Consider the following 22,708-nt stretch of genomic DNA (forward strand, 5'->3'; position numbering starts at 1 on the left):
GTCCGAAGAAATGATGGGAGGCCATGGCAGCTGATCGCCAGAGGATGTAACTATATGGAAGGTATTTCATTGAGGACGTGCATACTATATGATGACCTTTGGCCTGAACACAGTCATCCAAAGCGTTATTGGATGGTCTTCAAAGCTTGGAGCAATCTATGTCAGAGTTCACGCGCTCGCGCGAGAGGTTGCAAGCAGCAAACCCACTATAATCCGGAATTTAGAAAGGAGAAGCGCATGCAACTATCGAAAAAAGCTTCTGCTACCCCTGTGGTGCATCTCATTAATACCAATATCATATTCGCACTATTGGCCAGATACAGACAAGTGGCAAGGGCACAAGACCTGTTCCCCGTTATTGTTCAGTCTATAAGTGAGGCTTACATGCCAGTCGGACAGCAATGATGAGCCGTGGATACTATTCTTCCGACGACAGTATGACTGGTTTGATTGTGCAACGACAAAAGTCGCATACATCGGGCCTCGAAAACCCGACCCTGTCACCCGGCTATGGAGTAACATTCCGAATGTAACCCACGTGCGGACTAGAATATTCCATGATTATGATGGATTAAATGAGAGAAGCATATTTTTGAGTGTGATCCTAGCATTTTGGACGAGGAAGGGCAAAATAGGAAAACGGGTGGAGAAGAGATAATTATAGAGTTTGACTAAAGTTTGTCGGTAGATTTCATTTCGCATCATAGTAATAGCAATAGAAATTATAGTACAATAAAATAAAAATACAATTCCATGAAAGCGAAAATGACATGGCAAGTGATAGTCGTACATCACCCGGATGTGGCAACTGAGCAAGTATAATACAGCTTCTGGTGGAAAAGCTAATTTTCCAAAAGGAGGCATAATGGACAGATCATATGAGAACAAAAAAGACCCAGAAGGTTGGTGTGCAATAAAACCTGACTTAATGATGACCTGTATCATAGTTAGTCAATCTCAACTATTTCATCATGGATCTTTTTGCGTCAATGAATTCTTACGTCCAAGTGGCTTGGCTCTCTTCGAGATCGATTTGGCCTGGTCCTGTTTGATCTTGGCCATTCGTGCTCTTGTGTTTCTCTGGTCAGTATTCTTTCGCACTCTCAACCTTCAAAGATATTTACGATAACTCACTCTTCAGCGGCTTCACGCTCAATGCTCTTTACATGATCCCTAGCCTCCTTGACAGCCAATTTAGATGCCATGAGCGCCTTATCTGCTTCTCGCTCTGCAGTTTCAGCACGGAAAACCTGCTCACGGGCAGCTTGAATCGACGGGTCCTCGGGGGAACGCTGGAAGAGACTATGGTGACGACGGCTATGATGCGCTGCGCCTGAATTCGAGGACCTTGAGGATCTCGAAGATCTAGATGAGTGCTCCGAGTGGGTGGAACGACCCCCAAACAATGAGTTGCTGCGGTGGGCCTGATGGGGCTCGTCGATGCTGTGGCCTGAGGAAGACGAGCTCGCGATGGAGTCGCGATGGAAGATCGGCATAATGGATGAGCTTTGATGGAAGGTGGGGAAAAGAAGGAGGTTTGATTCAATCAGCGGAAATTGTCCAATGATGGGTGTTAACTATCTGCGAGTGGTGGTACTTTTGGGGTTCAAGTTTGGAGTACTCTCGGCATGGTCGCCAAGGGCCATTATATAGAGCGGATTTGCCTTGAGTTGTCATTTCTCCATGTAAAACCTTAGTACTGACGTCAAGAAAGCCACGTCGATCGGAGCACCGCTTTACGTCGTCAGGTCCTTGCATGCCCAATGGGTTTGAGTGGCTGACGTCAATGCGCATTCCAACTCGACGGCATGTATATGCTTTTAGCCGCACCCTCCTCCCTTATGAAGGTGCCTTAAGGACTGAGAACTAATCAGCGATGGTTAATAGCTGAGTCTCTAGATACTGGTCGAATTGAATATCCCATTTCAATGAAACGAGTATCGTAGCATTGTTGTCGTGCTGTGATGCCCTTCCATTTCCCTTCCATTCCCCAGGGGGGCTGCTATATTGCGTCACGATGGAAATTGTCATGATAAAATAGATTAACTGCCCAATGAAGGGTCTACCCGGATTTCCAAGGTTACAATCTTTCCTCGATCGAGAAGCTAGTCTAGCCAAAACAAGATCCGAATGTGTCGATCCTTGCCATCAAAGAGTGTGGCGTTCAGAGCGGTCAACAACGTTCACACAGCGCGTCATATAACATGGATTTGAGTGTTTCGATGTTTTGGATTTTTGTAGCGAGTACTAACTGGTTAGCAGGATTGGACAGGACCTAATTACTGGCGACGACAGGGAGAAGCTATTCTCGGAGGGGCTCGAATGGGTTTCGTTCAGGGTTCAAGCTTGGGAAGAGTGTCCAGATGGATTGAAGTAGTCGAAGCACTCACACTATATTTTTCAAAATAAGGTATGCGATTCACTCACAACAGAACGTTCGATCCAGACTTCACACTAAGATCGTCTGGCACTCTTTGTCGCGATATGCGCAAAACCCAAAAGCCATAGATGATGTAGAGTCGGGAATATTATGGAGATTGGTTTGAACGCGGCAATGACAATAATAGAATATAGCCCTAAACAACCACCACTTGGCACATTCACTGCAGAGTAACTAATTGAACTAGTTATTCAAGAGTGGAGGGCCAACTTGTGGGTCCTCAACGTTGAGGCTCGAGATCACGGCGACGCCACGATCGTCCAGAAATTGAAATACGATAAAAACCTTGGGGAAAAAACACATGAAGAAAAAATAGTTGATTGATTTTCACAAATTGTTACGGAGTTAAGGAGTGGATAGATGAATTATGTTGGATTGCTTGGAGGGCAGCTTAGGGTTTTCCAGGCTGGGCGGGTATGACTTTTTGCCTTGGAGTGAGACATCAAGCAGATCGCATTTCCCAGAAAACTAGCGAAATCTAGCAGCAATGCCTCGCAAAGGTAGTTGGATGGACGGAAATGACTTTAGCAGAAATTGATTTTCGTGATCAGCCAGGCGAAAAAATGGAGTGGCCAATGGGAATGGGGATCATAAGCGTCATTCAGCTCCTTTTATCCATTCATCTTATATTTTCATAATCTGCTTCAAGGTCGGTGCAGAAGGGAAATTTTTGGAGATCGACTCGGTGATTTCTCTCGATAAGAAATACAGATGAGCCTTCTAGAAATAGGCTCAGAGAAAATTTGACAGGAACCACGCGGTGCAGAGGAAACGCCTCAGCCCTGTGGGGAATCCGCCGCGCGGCGTGTGCGTGTGCCATCGAACTAAACCCACCTCCACCGCGATGCCAGGCAAAAAATAGCCCTTATCCCGAGCTTCCATCCGGATTTTGCAGTGGCTAAGCAGGTCATCAACGCAAGCACTCGAAGCAATGGAAGCGATCTAGCCAGGCATGAAGGGAGAAAATAGAATCGGTGGAACCATTTGCATAGACGAGGGTGGCGCGTCGTCCCCTCCCCCTTCATGCCGTCAAATACTAGATAATGTCTAATAAACCCTTGATTCTTCTCCTTCTCCCCTCATCTTATCTCCCAATTAACAAATTCCTTGCATCAAACTTGATTAAAAATGAAGAAACCAATTCTCTTTCTTCTGGCTGCACAATGTGCTCCGGTATTCTGCCAGCCCTATAACCATCCTCCATCCGATCTGGCACCATCACTCGAGACTATCAACAGTATCTCTGCTAGCCAGAGCTGTGGGGAGGTAACCCAAGTGCTGGAAATCCGAGATTATGAGGACGATGAGAAAGCGAGGCTCTTCGCTCGTGCCACGACCGAAACCACCGACTCGGCCACATCAACAACAGAGAGTACGACGACTTCAACAACGAGCACTTCGGAAACCACGACTTCTTCTACATCGAGCACCTCAACCACAACCTCAGACTCGACAACCACATCTTCAACTACTTCCACCTCCACCAGTTCCACCTCCACTTCCACCTCCACTTCTACCTCCACGACATCCACCACCACCACCAGCAGCAGCTCAACAACAACAAGTACCGCAAGCACAACTACCAGCACTGCAACCAGCACCAGCACAACCAGTGCCGAAGTGAAGGAGTGGAACCGAAAAGGGAATATCGCTGCGATTGCCTTCTCAGTCTGTCTGATCTCCCTCTTCCTCGGCATCAGCATCGTTCATTGTGCCCGGGACCGAGCCAAGACGAAGCGAATCGCCGCGAGAGAGTTATTGAAAGCTTCCGCAGCCTCCGCAGAACCATTGAGCCACACCAAGACCAACTCGACCGCCAATCTGTTGCCGGATCGCTCGTCGGTGATGTTGAAAGACAATCCCTTTTCCGACAGTCGTCCTCGCACTGCGCAGGATCCATCCACAACACCCAATCACAACTCGCAGGCGGGTGTTGAAGGTACTGAAGTCAGGGAAAATGTGGCCGCACCGGCTGTCAATCACCAGCAGGAATCATTGGTTTGAGTATGCATGCAGTCAAGAGCACATATGATGAGGAGAGAGGAAACCAGAGTTTAGCATTGCGTTGCTGTTATAAGCAAGATACCACGAGAGTCTTTCAAATTCATGTACCTTTTACGATCACACATTCTTCTTTCTTTCTTTCCCTATGGATCTCTTCAGATAGGCGGTCTCCCCATCGACCGACATCGGCATTGAAGCCAGTGACTCTGACCATCCCAGGCTACAAACTCAAGCTTTTGGAGGGATTCATGGCTCACAAAGTCGAACATCCGAGGTAGAAAGTTGGGGGCTTATGCGACATCAGTCTCGGTATTGAGTTCTCGTATTGAGTTCTCGTATTGAGTTCTCGGGACAAATGGCAGAGATCACCAAGAGCTGAGACGGGTTCTTCACGTCTTGGTATGGACATGCATCTCCGGAGTACCTCTCTCAAATCTGGGTTGGTGCAGGAGGCTGTGAGATCCAGGATGTCAGCAACGGGTGTATGAACCACGGATGAGTAGACGACTATTAGCAATTTTCTGAATGTTTACTGTCTTGTGCATATCAAACGATCAATGATTAGTATAAATTTCATCGTATATGCATATGATTAGTATTCTACATGGACCCCAATATATGTTCTGCCAGCCGCCAGTGCTTTGCGAGACGCTCTGCCCCGACAAGCCTTTACAATGCGCCTGCGACGAATGCGACCGCAGCGCCCAGAGCGAGCACGGGCGCACCGGTGATTTGCGACATGCCACCAGTACTGGAGCTGGTGGGCGAAGCCATCGCTCCCGAGCTCGATGCCGAGGTCTGCGAAGCAGGGGTATCCGAGGTGGCGGTCGTCGAGGACTCAGTGGTAGACGCGGACGTGTCAGAGGCCGCACCCGTGGTCGCGCCAGCGGTGATGGTCACGGGGAGGGAAGTGATATCGCTGCTCGCCAGGGTGGTTGTGTGTGTTCCGGGGAAGTTGGCACCGGCGCCGCTGTTAATATCGGTGCAGACGGCGGTCGTAGTGCCTCCCAAGGAACAGATCATGCGACCGTAGCTATTTGAAGGAGAATTGGAAATTAGTCGACTATTCCGATCAATTGAGGGGGAAGGGGAAGGGTCAATACAAATCTCCCTCGCTTATGGAATATTCCACTTTCTTTGGTCCCGAGGTCAGGAACAGGCCCGGTGACACGCCGCAGTCGCTGCTATCAGTTCCCGGCGGACAATTGATACTGTAGGTGGTCGTGCCAGCGGTCTGATCCGTACAGAGAAGGAATTCATGGTCAGTGGAGGTCGTGTCGATCAGCGGGTCTCAAGGGTCTCAACCAACCTGGGCGATGACTGAGGCGACCAGCGCGGTGCCCTCGACGTCGGGGATAAACATCGAGACCACGGAGAATTCCGCCGTCGCGAGGGCAGCTGTTGCCAGAAGAAGAAGGGATTTGATTGCCATTGTGGGAGTTGGAAGGGTTGGATGAAGAGGGAAAAGGGGAGCCCCAGAGGAAAACAGGGAAAGGGAAGGAAAACAACAAGAAGTGCGAGACTGCGGAGTCACGCGGAAGGTGAAAGTTGAACGGCCGATTGGTTGGGGGGGATCTCCGAGCAGAAGAAGGTGAAGAATATCATGATGAGATATGAGATATGAGATCTGAGGGTATCAGGGTTATTGCCAGTAGTATTTATCAATACAGTCGTAGTACTACTACTCACGCAGCAAAGAATGTAGATATAGTAGTTAGTATAGACTATAGTATAGATACTACAGTGGCGTTGCAAAAGTTTGAAACCCCATGTTGATTGTTCTTGTCTCCGCCTTCTAGTCGCGGACTAGTAGCTACCTGAGATGGAATATATTGGCCTATCTATTCCATCTCAGGTAGCTACTAGTTTCCCATTAGTAGGCGGTAAATCATGGTGGGCAATATGGGGTTTCAAACTTTTGCAACGCCACTGTACAAGCTATAGTATGTAATTACCCTTACTACCGCAAAGATAGCGGTGGTATGGGTAATGCACCGCTGGCGTTTAGAATAGGGCGGTTCTAATCGCAGGTTCGAATCCTGCCGCTGTCACTAGAATTACCAAATGTCAAGAGATCGTCCTCTCCAAAATATCCGAAAGGGGGACAAAGGGTCAATATTTGAGGATTCTGCAGGTCCCTGCTGATTGGCTTTTTTGCATTTCTTTTTACCTTTTTACCTACAAAAATGGGGGGTGGGGGGGGAGAGAGAGAGAATATTCCCCAGGTTATACTTCATTTCGAACAATGCTAAACTCATCTGTGCTACATTTGTGCTACAATGTACCCATACTACTCTCTAATTCTCTGCTTAAAAGACAATCGATGCATAGCGATCACGAGAGCTCCCCTCTCTTCATTTTTCTCAGCTTTATTATCTAGGACCGGGGCAGGTGAGGACACTTTCCAGGCAAAGTGATCTTGGCGTGATTTTTGAGAACATTAATTCCCCAAATGATGTTGTAGAACTTGTTCCTCGGTTCTCTGAAATCTTGGTAAGTATTGATCTAAGGGGTAACGCAGAAAATTAGGAGTCAAGTACGTACGCTCGCAGGTGGAACATCGCCAAGAGAGTCCCCTGTGACCGAGTGGCCATGGAGGACAGAACGACATTAATGAATTTGGGCCATTCATCCTGCAAAGTGGGAAGACCAGTCTTTTGTTGTTCGTGGTAATCATCAAATTCACCCAGACGATTATAAATGGCCTCGTATGTGTCACAGAACTTTTCCCATACGTCTGGGTGGTTCATGTATTCAAAGACCATGCCCATTGTCTTGGTTGTTTGAAGCTGTTCATCTGCCGATTTCTGTCCCCATGTTCCTACCAAATCGACAGCTTGCTTTCCTCCAAACATCTTATGGTTTTCGTTAGCAATGTTTTTCTTCGAAATAGGAGGGATCTTGATTCTTTCTTACAGCGCCTTTCATTCCGTTGGCTCTTGCTTTGAATATTGTCAGCCTGTCAAGGTGGCCATTGCTGCCAAGCTCTGACAGAAGAGCCTTGAAAAATGATTCCTTCGGACGCTTCCCTCGGGAATTTAGAACGGGCCAGCGCTTATCATCCCAAACATGTTGCATAGAACTCGCGCATGACAACTTGGGTTGCGGTTTCCGTGGCATTGGAAGTTGATGCTCAATTTTACCTTTGTCAAGCCAATTGGTGAAAAAATCGCCAATAAGCTGGCCTTCGAAGACATGCTCGGCTACCTCTATTAGCGAACTTCCATACCGTCATGATGGCGTTACTTACTCTGGTACATCGCTCGTTGAACTTTCGTCGGTGAGATGATTTCCTTGTCAGCATCTTGCAATGCCCCGACACTCCAATCGCTGCACAGGGACGATGTATTTCCCCACCATCTTGAAATTGGATCCCATTTGCCGTTTTGGATCCCAACCCAAGGAGCATTTGGGTCCTCCGGGAACTGAGGATATGTACCAGGGCCACGGGCATAGTCACGCTTATCGCATATGCTGACCCACTTTGGTCCTCTCCCCGCCTCTCCATGTTTTCTTTTTTCAAGTTGATGAGACGTTTCGCTGCTCTCAAATTCCTCCTCTTCGAACTCTAGTGGTTCCTCGAGGGATCTTTTTTTGTCCAACGGAATCACATTCCCATTCCCCGCGCGGCGCCAATCACCGTTTGTAGGGCTTGTCGAACAGCAGGTACAATGGTCATAAGACGGGATATCATTATACCCCCACCGATAGTCCATACTCACGCAGCCGCAGCATGGTTTCTTTCCCTCCTCATCTGTTTCAGTGCAAGATCCACAGTTCTTGCATCCAAGTCCGCCTTCATTTGCATCCCCAATCTGGTCATACACCTGATTGTTTAGCATCTCTTCTGCGGTTGGAGGTCTAGACTTGAATGCCCCATATTTGATGCCCCCTTTCAATATATCACTCTCGTACTGGCCGGGCTCGCCGCGAGCCGTGAGATCATTTACCTCTTCATCTTCGGCAGAGATAGTCGAGTTATCGGCATTATTATCAAAGTGTCGCTTCACGCTTGACTTCAAAACATGGTTATAATAACAGATGGATCCAGATTTAGGTGATTGCTGTTTTGTCGCAGAGGGAAATAAGCCATGGGCATGAAAACTATTTTCCGAGCACAATAACTCACATTGTCAGATCCAAGCTCTGAATAGGTTTCTCCCCATCCAGCCCTGCTAGTCAGCTGTTTTCTGTGTATGAAGAGCGGGTTAGAGACATCCTTTTGTCCAAGGAATGAGGGCATTGAGCTCACGATTCGGCTTCCTGGAAAACGGTCGTTCTAAAAGAATATTTAGATGTTAATGGCAATTGAAATCGAAATCGGGCATGTTGCTAACTTACGCGACAGTAAAATCAGAACAGGACTTATCCGGATGATCATACGCGGGGTGATAAGCAAATTCCGTGAAGGTATTGTACATCAATGACATCTAGGGTACGTTAATAAGAGTTAGAAAACAAAATATTCAGTCATGGTAGTAGACGGTGAGAGACTAACATCTGCAACTGCGGTCGACTCGAGCGTTCGTTTGCTCTCCCCGAGCACATCAAGGTCGACATTCATACCAAATCTCAGATAGGTTCCGATAGCCAGCTTTCCGCCATTACTGTCGCTCAACCAGATATTGTTGTCCTTCCCAACAGAAACCTCATTTGGTGCAAATGAGCCAGAGTCGGGTTTCTTGTCCTCTGGATAGTCAAGTGGCCAAAATGCAGTAACATTGGAAAAGTCCTGAGTGACATGTGTCTCAAGCTGACCAATGAAATTAGTGGTACTGTCGCTGAAGTCTGTATTGTTGCTTCCGTTCAGGGAGGCAAGCTCATAGGAGATGTCAAGGTAGGGGCTGAAAGACACAAAGCTGTTGTCACCGGCACTGATTGTAGCTCCCTTCAAATTGAAGGATCTTTTCGCGCCGTGGCTGGGATTTCCCTTATCTGCCCTGGAGAAATCGACCTCACCAAAGCCCCGAATGCCGTAAGTTAGATCACTCCTACCGCCAGCCTTGATAAAGCCATTGGCCTGGTTTATAACCAGATCGCTGCCAGGGTAGTACGATCCAACCAATGAAAAACCAATATACATCTCAGCATCAATTTCACCGGTGACATAGGCCGCGAAGGCTTCGCCCCACTCCTCTCCCACGAATTCGCAGCCACTGGCTGTCTGATACCAAACGAGCTCACTGAGATCTTGCTTGATGGGGATGCCATTGGAATTTTCGTATTGGAATCTCGTGTTTGACGTCCCGTAGTTTGACTTCCAGTCCTGGGTGGATGAAGAGTAGAACCTTTTGACCAAGGATCTGGCTTCTTTCTCGCCGTCGTTGTCCTCGATACCAGGAGAGTCCACTATCTCATCCCAATACCCCGCGACGTTGGAGTAGTCCAAGCGGATACTTGTTTTGTTGGTTGTGTCGCGCCGACTCAAGTCCATGTTGTAGTCGAACTTAAAATCGTAAACCTGTGAGGTAGGGCTTCGCTTTTTGATTTTGGCAGATACCGCCTGGTCTGGAGTGATGGGTGAGTAAGGGTCATCAAAACTCAATGACCGAAAACTCACTTTGAGAAGGCTCGAGAGAAACAGCGCGGGCGAACGTGTTAGGGGCGCACTGGGAACTGGGCGTCAGAATGGTCTCATCTGGAAATTGGACATGCAAGACTAACATTGTCGGGCATCTCGACGATTGTGCCCTCAACACCTCGCTCCATGACTTGGAAGCACCCATTGAGATCCTCGCTCAGGCAAACGACCCGAGCCGTATGTACTTGATCTTTTGGGGCACCTGTGACATTTGACGGACAGTCGAGGAAGTGGAAAGGCTCCGGCTCGTTGTCTCGTCTTCGCAGTCTCGATAAAGCATGAGACTCGCCAGCAAGAAGAAGAAAGCCAAAACCGCCTCCGTTGGGAGTCAGGGAGCCAGCAGAGCCGAATGTCGAGATACCATAAACAGGCTTCGTTTTATCCAATGGGCGGATGTCGGAGGGAAAAATGTTGGCGTAATCGACGAGATCGAAACCAGCGCCACTGTTCTCTAAGACCTCCGAGTCAGACACAGCTCGAAGGGCGCTGAGACGATTGTCATCAAGATCGATCGCCCAGATCATTAGACCAGAAAGTCCCATTTTATTGGCATATTTGATCTTCATTTCGAACGTAGTCTCGTCATCAAAGGCGACCCAACTATCATCATCATATACCATATACCTGACTGCGGCCTCCTTGTCAAGGTATGCAGTGCCTCCGGTATCTTTTCGGATTTGCGAGATCTCTCTGTATGACAGAATTCCCTTCGTAGAAGTGCAAGGGCCTTTAGCACCAGGGTCGCTGAATTCACACCCTGGTTTCCAACATGAAGCGTCTTTGAGCTTAAATGTTCGACCATAGAACCCTAAGCCAAGGGCAATACGAGAAGGCTCGACGTCCACTCGCCAGAAAAGATTAAGGGCTTCATCAATACCAGTCAGATTAGTGTGAGCAAGGATGTGATTACCAATTGGATTTTCTCCATCCCATACACCATGAAGGTCGTATGCCATTAAATTGATCCAGTCAACATTATCAGCCATTGCCTTGAGATCAAAATGGCGAAGATACCAGTAGGAGGTTGGAGATGTGAAGGTGACAAGATAGTCGCGGCCACTAGCGGCAATTACCTCCTTGAGTTCTTTAAGAAGTTGTGCGTAGTTTGCTCCATCGGAATCAGAGCCACCTCGGTCATCAGCCCCAGGATACTCCCAGTCGAAATCGACCCCATCATAGCCATATTCAGAGAGGAATCCAAGAAGATTATCGATGAATGTTTTTCTATTTGCTTGATTAGATACCATGGTTGGGAAAACACTTTGCCAAGCTCCGGGATCATTGAAAGTCCATCCTCCGAGAGCAATCATAATCTTGAGCTTAGGATTCCGCTGCTTGAGATCGCCAACAATTTTATACAGATCAGGAGATACACCATCCATGTTGGTGATTTTATACTCCTGACTGATATAACCGAAAGAAATAATCAAGTGACTGAGCATTTAAACAGGGATTTCACCTGGCTCCATGGTTCCACAGCTATGGTCCATATTCCAGGCCTCCCAGTATCCAATGACACGTTTCTGAACATCAGATTTCTCGACCGATGGTTTTGGCTGTTCGCAGTTGGATTGACACCGCTTGTCGCAAAATTCACTGCTAGTCCCGCAGAACCCAAACTCGGAGCAACAAACATTTAGAGGACAGCCCTGTCCGGGATTCTTTGCATACTTGCCACAAGTGGCAGTTGCATTGCAGTTGTGCATGCAGCCTTTGCCGCAGTATGCTGGTTCGAATCCACAGTGGCCACTGCTGCCACAGCAAGCCCCATTTATGCATGGTTTGTCCTTGGAGCATGTGTATGGGTCGTTGGCGGAGGATGAGGCATCGAGGGCGTCAACACTTAGAGAATTGGCATGGGTAGAGGTAATCAAAAGGAGCAGGAAAGACAAGGAAAGTAGTAGCAGAAAGAGCGAATTGGGTCGTTGTTCCAGGGACACCATTGTGTATAGTTTATAGCCGAAATAAAAGGCTATGGGCCAAATAATCTGCCTCTTTGGATGCGGTACATAGGGGGGGTATTAATACTCATCTTTGCCAACCGGGAGTCTATTGTCAAATCCAGTAGACACAGCGATGTATGTTGGTTTGGACCCAATAGTATGTTCACTCATCCTTTCACTGTTTCCGAAGGTGGAATATCCACTCTGTGCGAATTCTGAGGTACTTTCTGAAACAAATTCACTGTGGGAGTCAATCATATGCTCAAGAGATCCCTTCTACGTTGGGGGCCAGGAAGGCACGGCTTCTAATCGCCCTAATCCAGCCATCTGGAGTGTGAGGCAACAGCGGGTAGTATGGGTACGGAGTAGATCGATTTAGAGTTCATCGCGGTGGGTCACTCGAAACTATGGACCTCGTAGATACAGATTGATATGCAGGGGCAGTGAAGGTGGATTGCTTGGCAGGAAGGTGGACTCGATGTTTGCTTTTTGCTATGTCCACAGGTACTTATCGAGGGCTGGCTAAAGGATGGGCGCCAATTTCGCCGTCATTCTGCGCCACGAGGAAGAACAAAAGGAAGACCGTGTTTGAAGCACTACTTTCCTGTTTTTGAGGCTTTAGTAAGAGAGGTGCAAAGATGAGACGGAAGATGAAAGATGAAGATCGTTGGGTCTATGGAGATGGAATCCTTACGCTATTTCTATCTTTCTAATGACAAATGGCGTGAAATCGGTGCAACGGCCGATACAAAGCAATGGAAGCAATTCAATTCGGACAAAGATGTAGACTCTGGTCCCGCATGCGTGGAGTGTGAGCTGGAAATGCCGCTAGGCCTGAGGCCTACGGCCCCAGTAGTTTTGTCCTTCTCCCAAATCTTGGCGATAAAAGTCGACTTTATTGCACGAGAGAGACAGGCAACAACGTGCGTAGGTACATTGGATTCCGAGACGTAAGATGAACAAGCACTATGCCGAACTACCAAACAGCGTTTGGCCGAGTGCGATGACTACTCTGTAGTATCTAAAAATAGGTATTCTGGGGCTACGGCGCAAATGGGCGAAGCAAGGACCGATCCGTCTCGGGAACAAATGAGTCTAATTGATCCACTGCTTTAGCCATTAGGCCATTCGGCGAGCTCGATGCTGTGGTTCGGCCCCTAGCAGGATCTAGAATATCCACAAGACTTGCAGAAAGTGAAACTCGGGAGATTAATTTCTTGCAGATCATTTTTAGCTACTTACCCAAAGTGGACCCGAAGGAATTTCAACCATATAGATAGGTTTGTTCCATTGACCATGGGTAGAGGGTATTTCTCATGCCCACGACGAAAATCATTTCGAGACTTCCGGGAAAATCGACATCAACATGAAAGGCCTGGTGTACTTCGCGGTGATCGCCTCCGTGCAGGCTTCGCACTTTGCCCACCTGTCCCTTCATCACCGGGCTACCGGTAGTCAAAGCTGTAAACCCTATACAGTGCAAGAAGGAGATACTTGTGCGACTATCGGCAGATTGAGTGGGGTGACATGGGCACAGTTGCTCTCATGGAACTCGGATATTAATGGCGATTGCTCGTACGTAACCGCACGCTTATGAGTTCAAATGAAATGAAACTCAACGAATACTTTTTAGGAACCTGGCTGATCTCTCTGGCAAGGAGATCTGCGTCAGCAATCCCTCCGGAGACTATGCAATTCCTGCAATCGGTTCTTCAGTCTCGAGCGGTGCAACTGGTTCTCAAAGTATTGTCACCACCACAGCGTATGTTTCTTCGAAGACCCCAAAAAGTGGTTAGCTTGTGTATAGTACTGATGGACAACAAATCATACAGTCCCGTGCCATCGCCAATAGTCTCCGGAACAAACACGAAGTGCGCGAAATACCATAAAATTGGGAAAGACGAAACCTGTGACACAGTGACGGAGAAAGCTGGAATTTCTAGATCTGACTTGTCAGTTTCCCGCAGCAACATTCCGCAAAGAGATCAAATCGGCAAATTGACAATTATCCAGCATGTTTCTGAACTCTGAGCTAACTAGGGACTGCACAAATCTTCAAAAAAACGTATACTACTGCGTGCAGGCTGTTGGTGACATTACAGCGTACTCTGGCCATGCTGGAAGTACCTCAAATCGATTCAGCAAAGTCTCCATGACCTCCATTCCGTCATCCGCTAACAGACCTGATTATGCCGGTGCTTTGAAAAACAATTCCAGCCCTGTCATCCCCCTTGCCCAAGACACCAGGAGGGACTGCTACAAGTAAGTGTGATTTATAAGTGTTCTTAACCTAGCATTGGCTTATTTTGATTAGTTATATGTGGTTGAGAAACACCACCGATAACGCGCTCGCAGATTGCTGGTTGATGGCTATGACAAACGAGGTCTCCCCAGAGGTACGCTTTCAATTTCCCGCGGATTACAGAACTATCCTTCGCTCCTCTACTAATCCAGGCTGGCCCCTAAAGAACTTCATTTTGTGGAATCCCTCGCTAGAGAGAACTGCTGCTGTATACGGCTATCCTTGCACACTTCGAAGCAGCCTGTCCTACTGTGTGCAGCTCTCGAAGCCTACCAGTACTAAGGCAACCAGGTCGCAAATCCCCTCATCTGTTGCTGCATCGTCCACTCAAAACCCGGCAAAGTCTACAACCCGTGAGTACATGAACATTGACCAATTATCAATTTGTCAGCTATGCTAACCATGCTTGCTAGTTGTTTAAGTGGTGAGATTGACTGCTGAGAGAGGAAGGGGTAATGCAATCGTGGTAGTATAGACAAAAGAGGCCTATGTGCCTCTTCATGCTTCCCCAGTGGACACCAGGGCACCACCACCCTAACGCCAATGTTCAGATCAGTATTTAGTATAGTCCCAATCCGAAGCCTTCTTGCGAATGTTCAGTCTTATCAAATCTTTCGGACCCACATTTGGGCGTTCAAAATTAGGGTCAAATGCATCCTTCAATACGCCGGTCCCATATGAAATGTCAATAGAGCCTGGTTCATCAAATGGGTTTGACCCACTCCCGCACACAAAATCCCGTACTTCTTTCTCAATCCATTTAGCCCTTCCAAATGTTGGAGGAGCCCCATCTACCGCTGACAATCCGATCGTAATCTTGGGTCGGCAGGTGGTACTTAGGTCTCTCCACAAAGTACCCTCAGATACCATTCGCTGGATCTCTTCTAGCATGCTATACCAGCACCCATCATCAAGGAAGTCTAGCATGCTAAGTTCAATGGACCGAATGGTCTTCGGTAGAGTACCAAGGAAGGAGATACAATCATCTTGTGAGATAGAAAAGCTCGATAGTTCAAAGTGGCGCAGATTTGGCCATTTTTCCACAGGTATAATGTTCCTTAAAGGGATAAGGGGGTATGCGTCGTTATAAGCAAGCTCATCATCGAATGTCGCATGTAGTCTGAAGTCCTCAATTTCTGTTGCTTCACTAAGTGCACGGTGTAAACGGCCATTGAGAAAAGATCGCCAGCATGGTTCAAGGTCTGACTCATCTTCTCCGCCAACAAGCAGCGATATGTCTAGTCGGCGGAAGCCCGGGTTTTTAAGCACCTTGATAAAATAATCATACTCTTCACAGGGCTCATCGAATATCGTGCAGTTGATGCCCGTAGGAGGTAGTTAGAAGTCATCACAAGCTCACAAACAGAATTCGGTTCATTGGCTAGTACACGCATTGCTGTGCAGAAGCCACGATACCGTTCTCTGAGTTCGGGGTAACGGTTCCACGAATAAGCGGTAGCAGGTCCGAAGTATGATTTAAAGTACAGCCAACCTCGTGGAATAGGGTAATTAAACCCCTTCGGAAAAGCACGGATCATAGGAGTTGGGTAGAGTGGGCTGAAGAGATTGCCGTGGGCCGCAGGCGTAATGGTGACTTTTTTCAAAGCAGGAAATTGCTTCACACCGAAAGAGAATGCTTCTAGGTCGCTGTCGTCGGCAAGCACTTGGTTTTGCTGACGTAGCAAATGTTGATAATATTTCCAGCACTCTTCCAGCGGAGGCTGAGCAAGGATCTGCTCTCTGCAGCGAATATGTTCGGGTCTATCTTTATCGGCCGATTTCAGGCTCCTCAGGATGCGAAGATTTTCTTCACAGGCGTCTTTGAACCACTTAGGACAGCAGGTCTCTCCTCTATATTTGTGTCCCTCAGCGATATTGGGCTCGTCTTCATCTGACAGTAATTCTTGTCCCCTATCAGTTTGCGATGTCCGCGCTGGGCCCCGTGTTAAACGAGCCTCATCCCAGATCACCTCAGTCACCAAATAGCGGAGCTTTTCGTCAGATGCAATATTGCGAAAGACCTCTATGTTAAGAGGGTTGGCAGATAGAAAAACACGGTCGAGGCGAAAGGGGACTGCGTTGTTGACTTGGGTACATGTCAGGCGCAAAGACTTAATATCAGTGCCGGACAAATAGAATGTGATACAGCCCCATAGCTCAGAGGGCAGGGGGACGAAACTTGCACAAGGCATGGTATCTCTTAGAGTTGTTGAAAGGCCCGCTGGGGAGATGGTGCCGCTTTATACCCGGCACAAAGCCCCACTATTTCCCTCCCCACTGTAGCGCATCGCCCTGAAACAGGGACGGTACGACTAGTAGCACGCCTAGTTCAAAAACAGAAATGAAAAAGAAAGTAATTGAGATGATACGAAGCTTGGAGTAATTTTTTAACCAGGTTAGAACTTGAATAAGACCGAGGAGCGCCAGATTAATGCCTGTAAATATTACTACGAACTTGAACGTGTAAAAATCCACGAATTTCAATTTCACCAGCGCAATACCACGTTCCCGCCCGGGTGGGGGGCCGTGGCCGTGGCCCTGTCCATACTCATCCTGATTTGGGGCTGATCATGGATTACTACAAAACTCCGTAATGAGCCGAGTAACTGTGTCCTTTGTATTGGAAAGGGCATACAGCAACATAACTAACTAGTAGTTAGTTACTACTAATCTAGCTCTGAAATATTCCCGCGTTTATGCTTCATTTCTTCGACGTCCTCACATTGGAACAACGCTGAGCTCATGCTGTACTATGTACCCGCACTCTCTACTTATCCGCTTCGAAGACAATCTTCTGGCTTTTCATCTGATTAAAATCATCGTATCTGCATCTCCATGGTTAATATCACCCTGGGGAAAATCGTAAACGGCGCTATCACTTACGCCTGTACTGCCTGAGAAAGCGGGCGAATATCTTCGGCCATGAAACTGGGGACCTTGTGAGACTTGGAATCGAAATGATGGAGGTAATATTAGGGTTTAGAGAGAGGGAAAGGTTGATCACTTACTTCAATGTATCCTGCTTCTTCACCAACAGCTCCATCGCCTCCCCAAAGATGCCTGTCGAGGTTAGCCTTCATCCAGACTGGCAAAAGAAGCTCGCGTAGCGAAGACTCGGATTTGAATGATGAAAAAAAAAAAAAAGATTCACTTACTACGAACAGGACAGCGCCCCATCTGGATCCGCAAGTTCTTGCCATATGCCTCATTGCCCGTCCAGGGAATCTCGCCATTATGCACTCCCACACTCGACAATACTCCCCACGGACGAAGCAGTTCAAATCCCATCCGGAGAGCACTGCTATGACCAACTACCTCGATCACCACATCGGCACCCCGACCCTCTGTGATGGTCTTGACTCGCTCTCTCAACCCGGCCTCATTCTCTGCGAAGTTCCATGGCTCCGCACCAAGACTCTCCGCTAACTGTAGACGAGAGGGGATGCTGTCGATCGCGATCAAGTGCTTGGGACGATACTCCAGCGCACTCACAAGGGCACAAATTCCGACCGGACCACATCCAAACAAAAGTACCGTACTATTCTGAATCGCCTTGGGCTCTAGCGAGCGGAACCCATTACTCGCCGCAAAGTAACCGGTCGGAAATATATCGGCCATGAGCACTAACTTCTTCTCATCGATTGCCGCGGGGGCCTGGAACAGAGTCGACTCGGCGAGCGGGATTCGAACATACTCTGCTTGGCCTCCATCCAGAACAGGGCTGCCGTATAGCAGGCCGTTGGCGCATCGGGAGGAGAACCCGCTCTCGCAATAGAAACATTTGCCGCAGCTGACGGTGAAAGGTGAGACGACGAGATCGCCCGTCTTGAAGGATTGGATATCGGCACCGGTTTCGACAACTTCGCCTGTGAACTCGTGGCCCATGATGAAGCCCGTTCCCGATGGTTGATGGCCACGGAAGACGTGCAGTTCACTAAAGATGATTAGCAGTGTACGCCAGAGCTCTCAAAAAGACAAAAAGGCAAAGTCAAGATGAATGCGGAGAACGTGAAAATGGAATGCTTACCTCCCGCAGAGCGCGGTGTATCTCACTTTCAGAATCACATCGGTCGGTGCCTGAATCTGAGGTCGAGGGCGCTGTTCCAGGGCGACCTGAAGCGGTCCTTTGAAGACAACAGCTTGCATGGTGGTGGACATGGTTCTGACTACGAATAAAGTTCCGAGGCGATCGATGATGATGATGTGAAGTTGTTGAGGAGGGGTCGAGCTTCCCCACACTTTTGTACTTCTCCAGAATCACATCGGCGGGACCTCGGCTGTCGTCGGTCTTGCATTCACTCGGCTGTATAGCTCACTTCTTGGTTCCCTTGTCAACCGAGCGTGATAGATAGGGTTTTGGATTGTGCGGGAATATGCGAGTAGAGAATACATTCTAGTGATACTCTAGAAGGCTTACTGATCATCGGGGAGTGGGATGGGTGGATTTCAAGTTGTGATCGGTACACAGTGCCAGGCGGGTGGAAGGAGTATACAAATGTGAAACAGACGAAGATCCAGCAGATGAGAAGAACTAATAATGCAATGGGCCAGTCTATTTAGAGTTTTGAATTTGCCCTCGGATGCTCCTTGTAGAACCTCTCCAGAATTCAGTCTGCACAGATACTCCTTTACCTTGTGAGCATCTTGACTCGACCCGGTCAAAGAATTATCAAGTACCCGTCGTCAACCGCTTTGCCTATTATCTGGTGTAGTCAAACTGCCCATTCCGCCATCAAATACTAGTATATACTAGATTAGATGCTCGGACTAGAGTTCGCCAGAGGTGACCAAGGCTCGAGTCCGATTGGCGATGTAACCGAAACGCCACTGATGGTGTGTCCACAATGATCAGGGGTAGTTTGATTCATGCTTGTAACAATTCATCCAACATTCAACGGAAGTGCTCGTCTCATTTGACCCACTTGTCACTCAAAAGGGCTCGGAGAAATATCGCAAGGCTCTCCGAATCAAATTCAACTGGAAGGCCGAAGGAAGCACCCAAAGGGGAAACGGAAAATGCAGGGTTGCATGATCCCTGCACTCTTGTCAGCCTGGGGATTGCCGAGATAAATAGTACAATGAGTACAAACAGGATGAAAAGTATCCCGATTATGTTTCGCGTATGTCAACTCCATACCAGTAGTATATGCGAAAGGGACTTTGCTTATACAGTAGAGTTGCGTTGTACAAAAGGCAACCTGGGATTTCCTCTTCTTCAACCCCGGCATACCTTCTAGATGGCCCCCTCGGTCTTCTTAAATCCGAAGCTGAGAAGCTTTGAGAGGTCACCGCCGATCGATCTCTTTCGAGTCAAAGCCCGACCGCCACCCCTCGCTAGGATTGGAGGGAGGAAGCACCATCACCCCGCTAGACTAGGGGGTTGCAGCCCATGGATGTTCAAGGTTTGCAAGCTTTGGCATCCAAGGGACAGTAAGTGAATTAGATTGGTTGACCAAGCACTGGCCGCCTCGCGTGGTTGCGTCTACACCTCGAATGGCTTAGGGGGGAGAAAGGAAGATCTCGGCTGGCTTGCGGATGGACACGACAGCCGGACGCCACAAGCCAAGCTTTGCCTTGGCTTGAAGTATGAAGTGCGTCAACATCATGATATTCAAAATTCCGGGAGCAGTTCTTCGAATCTAGCATGCACTTTGGAGTCACGGCGAGTGATCTGGAAACTTGAATACTCGCACACGAAAATGAGGGGGTCAGACTGTCATCTGGGGGAGCGGGGTGGGTCGCATTTCCCATGGGGGCCGCGCGAGCACCAGCCAGACATTGGTCCATCAATGAAGGAAAATTGGGGCATCGATCAAGTACCAGACAAGTAACAGGCCATTCGACATGAGGGTCGACCACTCGCATCCCAATACTACATCGCATCAAACTAGAACGAGTTTTGTTGGTGCGCGTTTCCTCCGAACCAGTCCCGGGCCCGATGCGTGAGGTCTCTCTGCCAGTGCGTGACTAGTCTGATATATAACATCCCTCCACCCCACCCTCCTGTCCTGGGAAGTTTCACCTTGGCCAGGTGAATCTGATCTCTACCCACCGTCATCATGATGGTTATCGGCAACATCTATGTGATCGCCTCTGTCGCCGTCGTCGGCGGCGGACTGTTTGGCTTCGATATTGCTTCCATGTCAGCCCAGCTGACCGAGAATTCTTACAAATGTTACTTCAATCAGGGTCCGAATGGCCCTCCTTTCAGTTATGATAATCCCGAAAAGGGGTGCAGTGGTCCTCGCTCACTCGTTCAGGGTGGTATCACTGCTTCCATGGCCGCGGGGTCGTGGCTCGGTGCTTTGATTTCTGGGTTTGTTTCTGGTATTCTCGGTCGTAAATATGCAATCATGTCTGGCTGCGTGATTTGGTAAGTTTGTTGATCCCCGATCAAAGAGACATTGCTCATGAATGACAACAGGGTCGTCGGGTCCGTCATAATCTGTGCCTCGCAGAATATCGGTATGCTCATTGTCGGGCGCATCATCAACGGTATCGCCGTTGGTATCGAATCCGCACAGGTCCCTGTCTATATCTCGGAGTTGTCTCCACCTTCTAAGCGTGGACGATTTGTGGGTATGCAACAGTGGGCTATCACTTGGGGTATCTTGATCATGTACTAGTAAGTGCTCCGATATGATCCATGCGCTTCCCCTCATGATATCAGCTACTTACAAAATTAGTATCTCCTACGGCTGCGCTTTCATTGGCGGGTCGGACGTAGACAACTGGAGTGCTGCCTCCTGGCGTGTTCCCTGGGGTTTGCAAATGGTCCCTGCCGTTCTCCTCTTCTTTGCGATGATGTTCCTCCCCGAATCCCCTCGTTGGCTCGCTCGCAAGGACCGCTGGGAGGAGGCGCATGAAGTCCTGGCTTTGGTTCACGGTAAAGGTGACCGAAACCACGCCTTCGTCACTTTGGAGTTGCAGGATATCCGTGAGCAGTGCGAGCTGGAGCGCACCTTCAACGACGCCGGATACATTGACCTGTTCAAGCCTAGGATGCTGAACCGAACCATGGTGGGTCTGTTCACGCAGATCTGGTCCCAGCTGACTGGAATGAACGTGATGAGTGAGTTCTCCAAGAATGATACATAGCATGGGGCTGGGATTCCCCTCCCCTGGGAGCAATCTGCTGACTGGATGGACAGTGTACTACATCGGATATGTCTTCGGCATGGCAGGCTACACGGGCAACGCCACTCTGCTAGCTTCGTCCATTCAATACATCATCAACGTCGTGATGACGCTACCCGCACTGATCTGGCAAGATCGCTGGGGTTGGCGACCGACGATGTTGGTCGGTGCCTTCTTCATGTGCATTTTTATGTTTGCCAATGCCGGAATTCTCGGTGCTCACGCCGAGATCCTGGCCATGGATGATCGTGCCTCACCGGAGCAGTCGATGAGTGTTAAGGGCACAGCAGCCAAGGGATTGATTGCCTGCACTTATCTGTTCGTGGCTTCATATGCGCCGACCTGGGGACCGGTCTCATGGACCTACCCACCAGAGTTGTATCCGCTGCGACTGCGATCCAAGGGAGTGTCTCTGTCGACGTCTGGTAACTGGGCCTTCAACACGGCACTGGGATTATTCACCCCGCCGGCGTTTGAGAACATCACCTGGCGGACCTATGTGCTGTTTGGAGTGTTCAATGCGGCGATGTTCATCCATGTTTTCTTCATGTTCCCGGAGACGGCAGGCAAGACCCTGGAAGAGACGGAGGCGATGTTTGAGGATCCGAGTGGACCTAAGTATATGGGCACACCGGCCTGGAAGACGCGAGTGATTACCAACCGAACCGTGGCTCTGGAACACGGTGATCTGGAGACAGTCAAGGGTCGTGAGGAGGTAGCGGCCACGGTCAACACAACGGAGAAGACTGAAGGTCATGCATAGGGAGTTGGGGAGGTTGTGGAACTTGGAAGTAAAGAGGATATGAGTATACTAAAGGACACGAGAAGAAGCTTGAGTGTGTCAAGCTTAGGGGAGGAGTGGAGTGGAGGAGGCGGAGAGGAAGTGAGTGGAGTGCCAAGAGATATCGACGGTGCTAGTCAAGTAGCAGTGACGAGTCTACTCTACTTCAAGTTTGTAGTGTCGCAGTGATAATATGATATCACTACTAGGTAAACAGTATCTAGTAACTAGTATATCCTAGTATATTTATTAACCATGTACTCTGGTATCTACTACTACTACCAGTAATATCTGGAGTATCCTGCGTAGATTGTATACTACACTTTATACAGGTCACGGGACTCCCCATACTCTTAGGTACGCCTCATCAACCTTGGAACAGAAGTATAGGCGTAGAGAGTGAGATAAATAAAGGAAACATGTTCAGATAATTTATGAATTATTTATCATAGTACCTAGAATCTGTCTTATTTAATATATATACTATACTACCAGTACTCTGCTCTACTCTGCTCTGCTC

The 22,708-nt window shown here is 48.5% G+C and overlaps 9 protein-coding genes across 9 annotated transcripts; 3 read left to right on the forward strand and 6 right to left on the reverse strand.

Moving 5' to 3' along the window:
* Positions 1 to 925: 925 nt before the first annotated feature.
* N7509_000557 (uncharacterized protein) lies at positions 926 to 1,496 on the reverse strand (the record flags this gene model as incomplete). The annotated part of the gene is made up of 3 exons (XM_056625194.1): positions 926 to 936; positions 1,002 to 1,069; positions 1,135 to 1,496. The coding sequence occupies 3 exons, from the start codon at positions 1,494 to 1,496 to the stop codon at positions 926 to 928; spliced, it is 441 nt and encodes a 146-aa protein (XP_056493776.1).
* A 2,072-nt stretch (positions 1,497 to 3,568) lies between these two features.
* N7509_000558 (uncharacterized protein) lies at positions 3,569 to 4,444 on the forward strand (the record flags this gene model as incomplete). The annotated part of the gene is made up of 1 exon (XM_056625195.1): positions 3,569 to 4,444. The coding sequence occupies one exon, from the start codon at positions 3,569 to 3,571 to the stop codon at positions 4,442 to 4,444; it is 876 nt and encodes a 291-aa protein (XP_056493777.1).
* Positions 4,445 to 5,113: 669 nt separating this feature from the next.
* On the reverse strand, positions 5,114 to 5,876 carry N7509_000559 (putative GPI anchored protein; the record flags this gene model as incomplete). Its single annotated transcript, XM_056625196.1, has 3 exons — positions 5,114 to 5,477; positions 5,548 to 5,678; positions 5,754 to 5,876. The coding sequence occupies 3 exons, from the start codon at positions 5,874 to 5,876 to the stop codon at positions 5,114 to 5,116; spliced, it is 618 nt and encodes a 205-aa protein (XP_056493778.1).
* A 944-nt stretch (positions 5,877 to 6,820) lies between these two features.
* N7509_000560 (uncharacterized protein) lies at positions 6,821 to 11,467 on the reverse strand (the record flags this gene model as incomplete). Its single annotated transcript, XM_056625197.1, has 5 exons — positions 6,821 to 6,926; positions 7,028 to 7,299; positions 7,361 to 7,647; positions 7,695 to 7,804; positions 10,497 to 11,467. The coding sequence occupies 5 exons, from the start codon at positions 11,465 to 11,467 to the stop codon at positions 6,821 to 6,823; spliced, it is 1,746 nt and encodes a 581-aa protein (XP_056493779.1).
* N7509_000561 (uncharacterized protein) lies at positions 11,468 to 11,968 on the reverse strand (the record flags this gene model as incomplete). The annotated part of the gene is made up of 1 exon (XM_056625198.1): positions 11,468 to 11,968. The coding sequence occupies one exon, from the start codon at positions 11,966 to 11,968 to the stop codon at positions 11,468 to 11,470; it is 501 nt and encodes a 166-aa protein (XP_056493780.1).
* A 1,366-nt stretch (positions 11,969 to 13,334) lies between these two features.
* Positions 13,335 to 14,691, forward strand: N7509_000562 (LysM peptidoglycan-binding domain-containing protein; the record flags this gene model as incomplete). The annotated part of the gene is made up of 7 exons (XM_056625199.1): positions 13,335 to 13,543; positions 13,602 to 13,730; positions 13,801 to 13,920; positions 13,982 to 14,230; positions 14,283 to 14,364; positions 14,437 to 14,623; positions 14,684 to 14,691. 7 exons carry the CDS (start codon positions 13,335 to 13,337, stop codon positions 14,689 to 14,691), a joined length of 984 nt encoding a protein of 327 aa, XP_056493781.1.
* Positions 14,692 to 14,822: 131 nt separating this feature from the next.
* N7509_000563 (uncharacterized protein) lies at positions 14,823 to 16,462 on the reverse strand (the record flags this gene model as incomplete). Its single annotated transcript, XM_056625200.1, has 2 exons — positions 14,823 to 15,539; positions 15,635 to 16,462. The coding sequence occupies 2 exons, from the start codon at positions 16,460 to 16,462 to the stop codon at positions 14,823 to 14,825; spliced, it is 1,545 nt and encodes a 514-aa protein (XP_056493782.1).
* Positions 16,463 to 17,037: 575 nt separating this feature from the next.
* On the reverse strand, positions 17,038 to 18,428 carry N7509_000564 (alcohol dehydrogenase family protein; the record flags this gene model as incomplete). Its single annotated transcript, XM_056625201.1, has 5 exons — positions 17,038 to 17,095; positions 17,154 to 17,215; positions 17,279 to 17,355; positions 17,426 to 18,204; positions 18,298 to 18,428. 5 exons carry the CDS (start codon positions 18,426 to 18,428, stop codon positions 17,038 to 17,040), a joined length of 1,107 nt encoding a protein of 368 aa, XP_056493783.1.
* A 1,901-nt stretch (positions 18,429 to 20,329) lies between these two features.
* N7509_000565 (sugar porter family MFS transporter) lies at positions 20,330 to 22,170 on the forward strand (the record flags this gene model as incomplete). The annotated part of the gene is made up of 4 exons (XM_056625202.1): positions 20,330 to 20,643; positions 20,695 to 20,895; positions 20,957 to 21,342; positions 21,422 to 22,170. 4 exons carry the CDS (start codon positions 20,330 to 20,332, stop codon positions 22,168 to 22,170), a joined length of 1,650 nt encoding a protein of 549 aa, XP_056493784.1.
* Between the last annotated feature and the right edge of the window lie 538 nt (positions 22,171 to 22,708).

The sequence above is a fragment of the Penicillium cosmopolitanum genome, assembly GCF_028827165.1.
Source record: "Penicillium cosmopolitanum strain IBT 29677 chromosome Unknown utg000003l:1.0-3747932.0:1.0-3751027.0, whole genome shotgun sequence".
NCBI lineage: Eukaryota > Fungi > Ascomycota > Eurotiomycetes > Eurotiales > Aspergillaceae > Penicillium > Penicillium cosmopolitanum.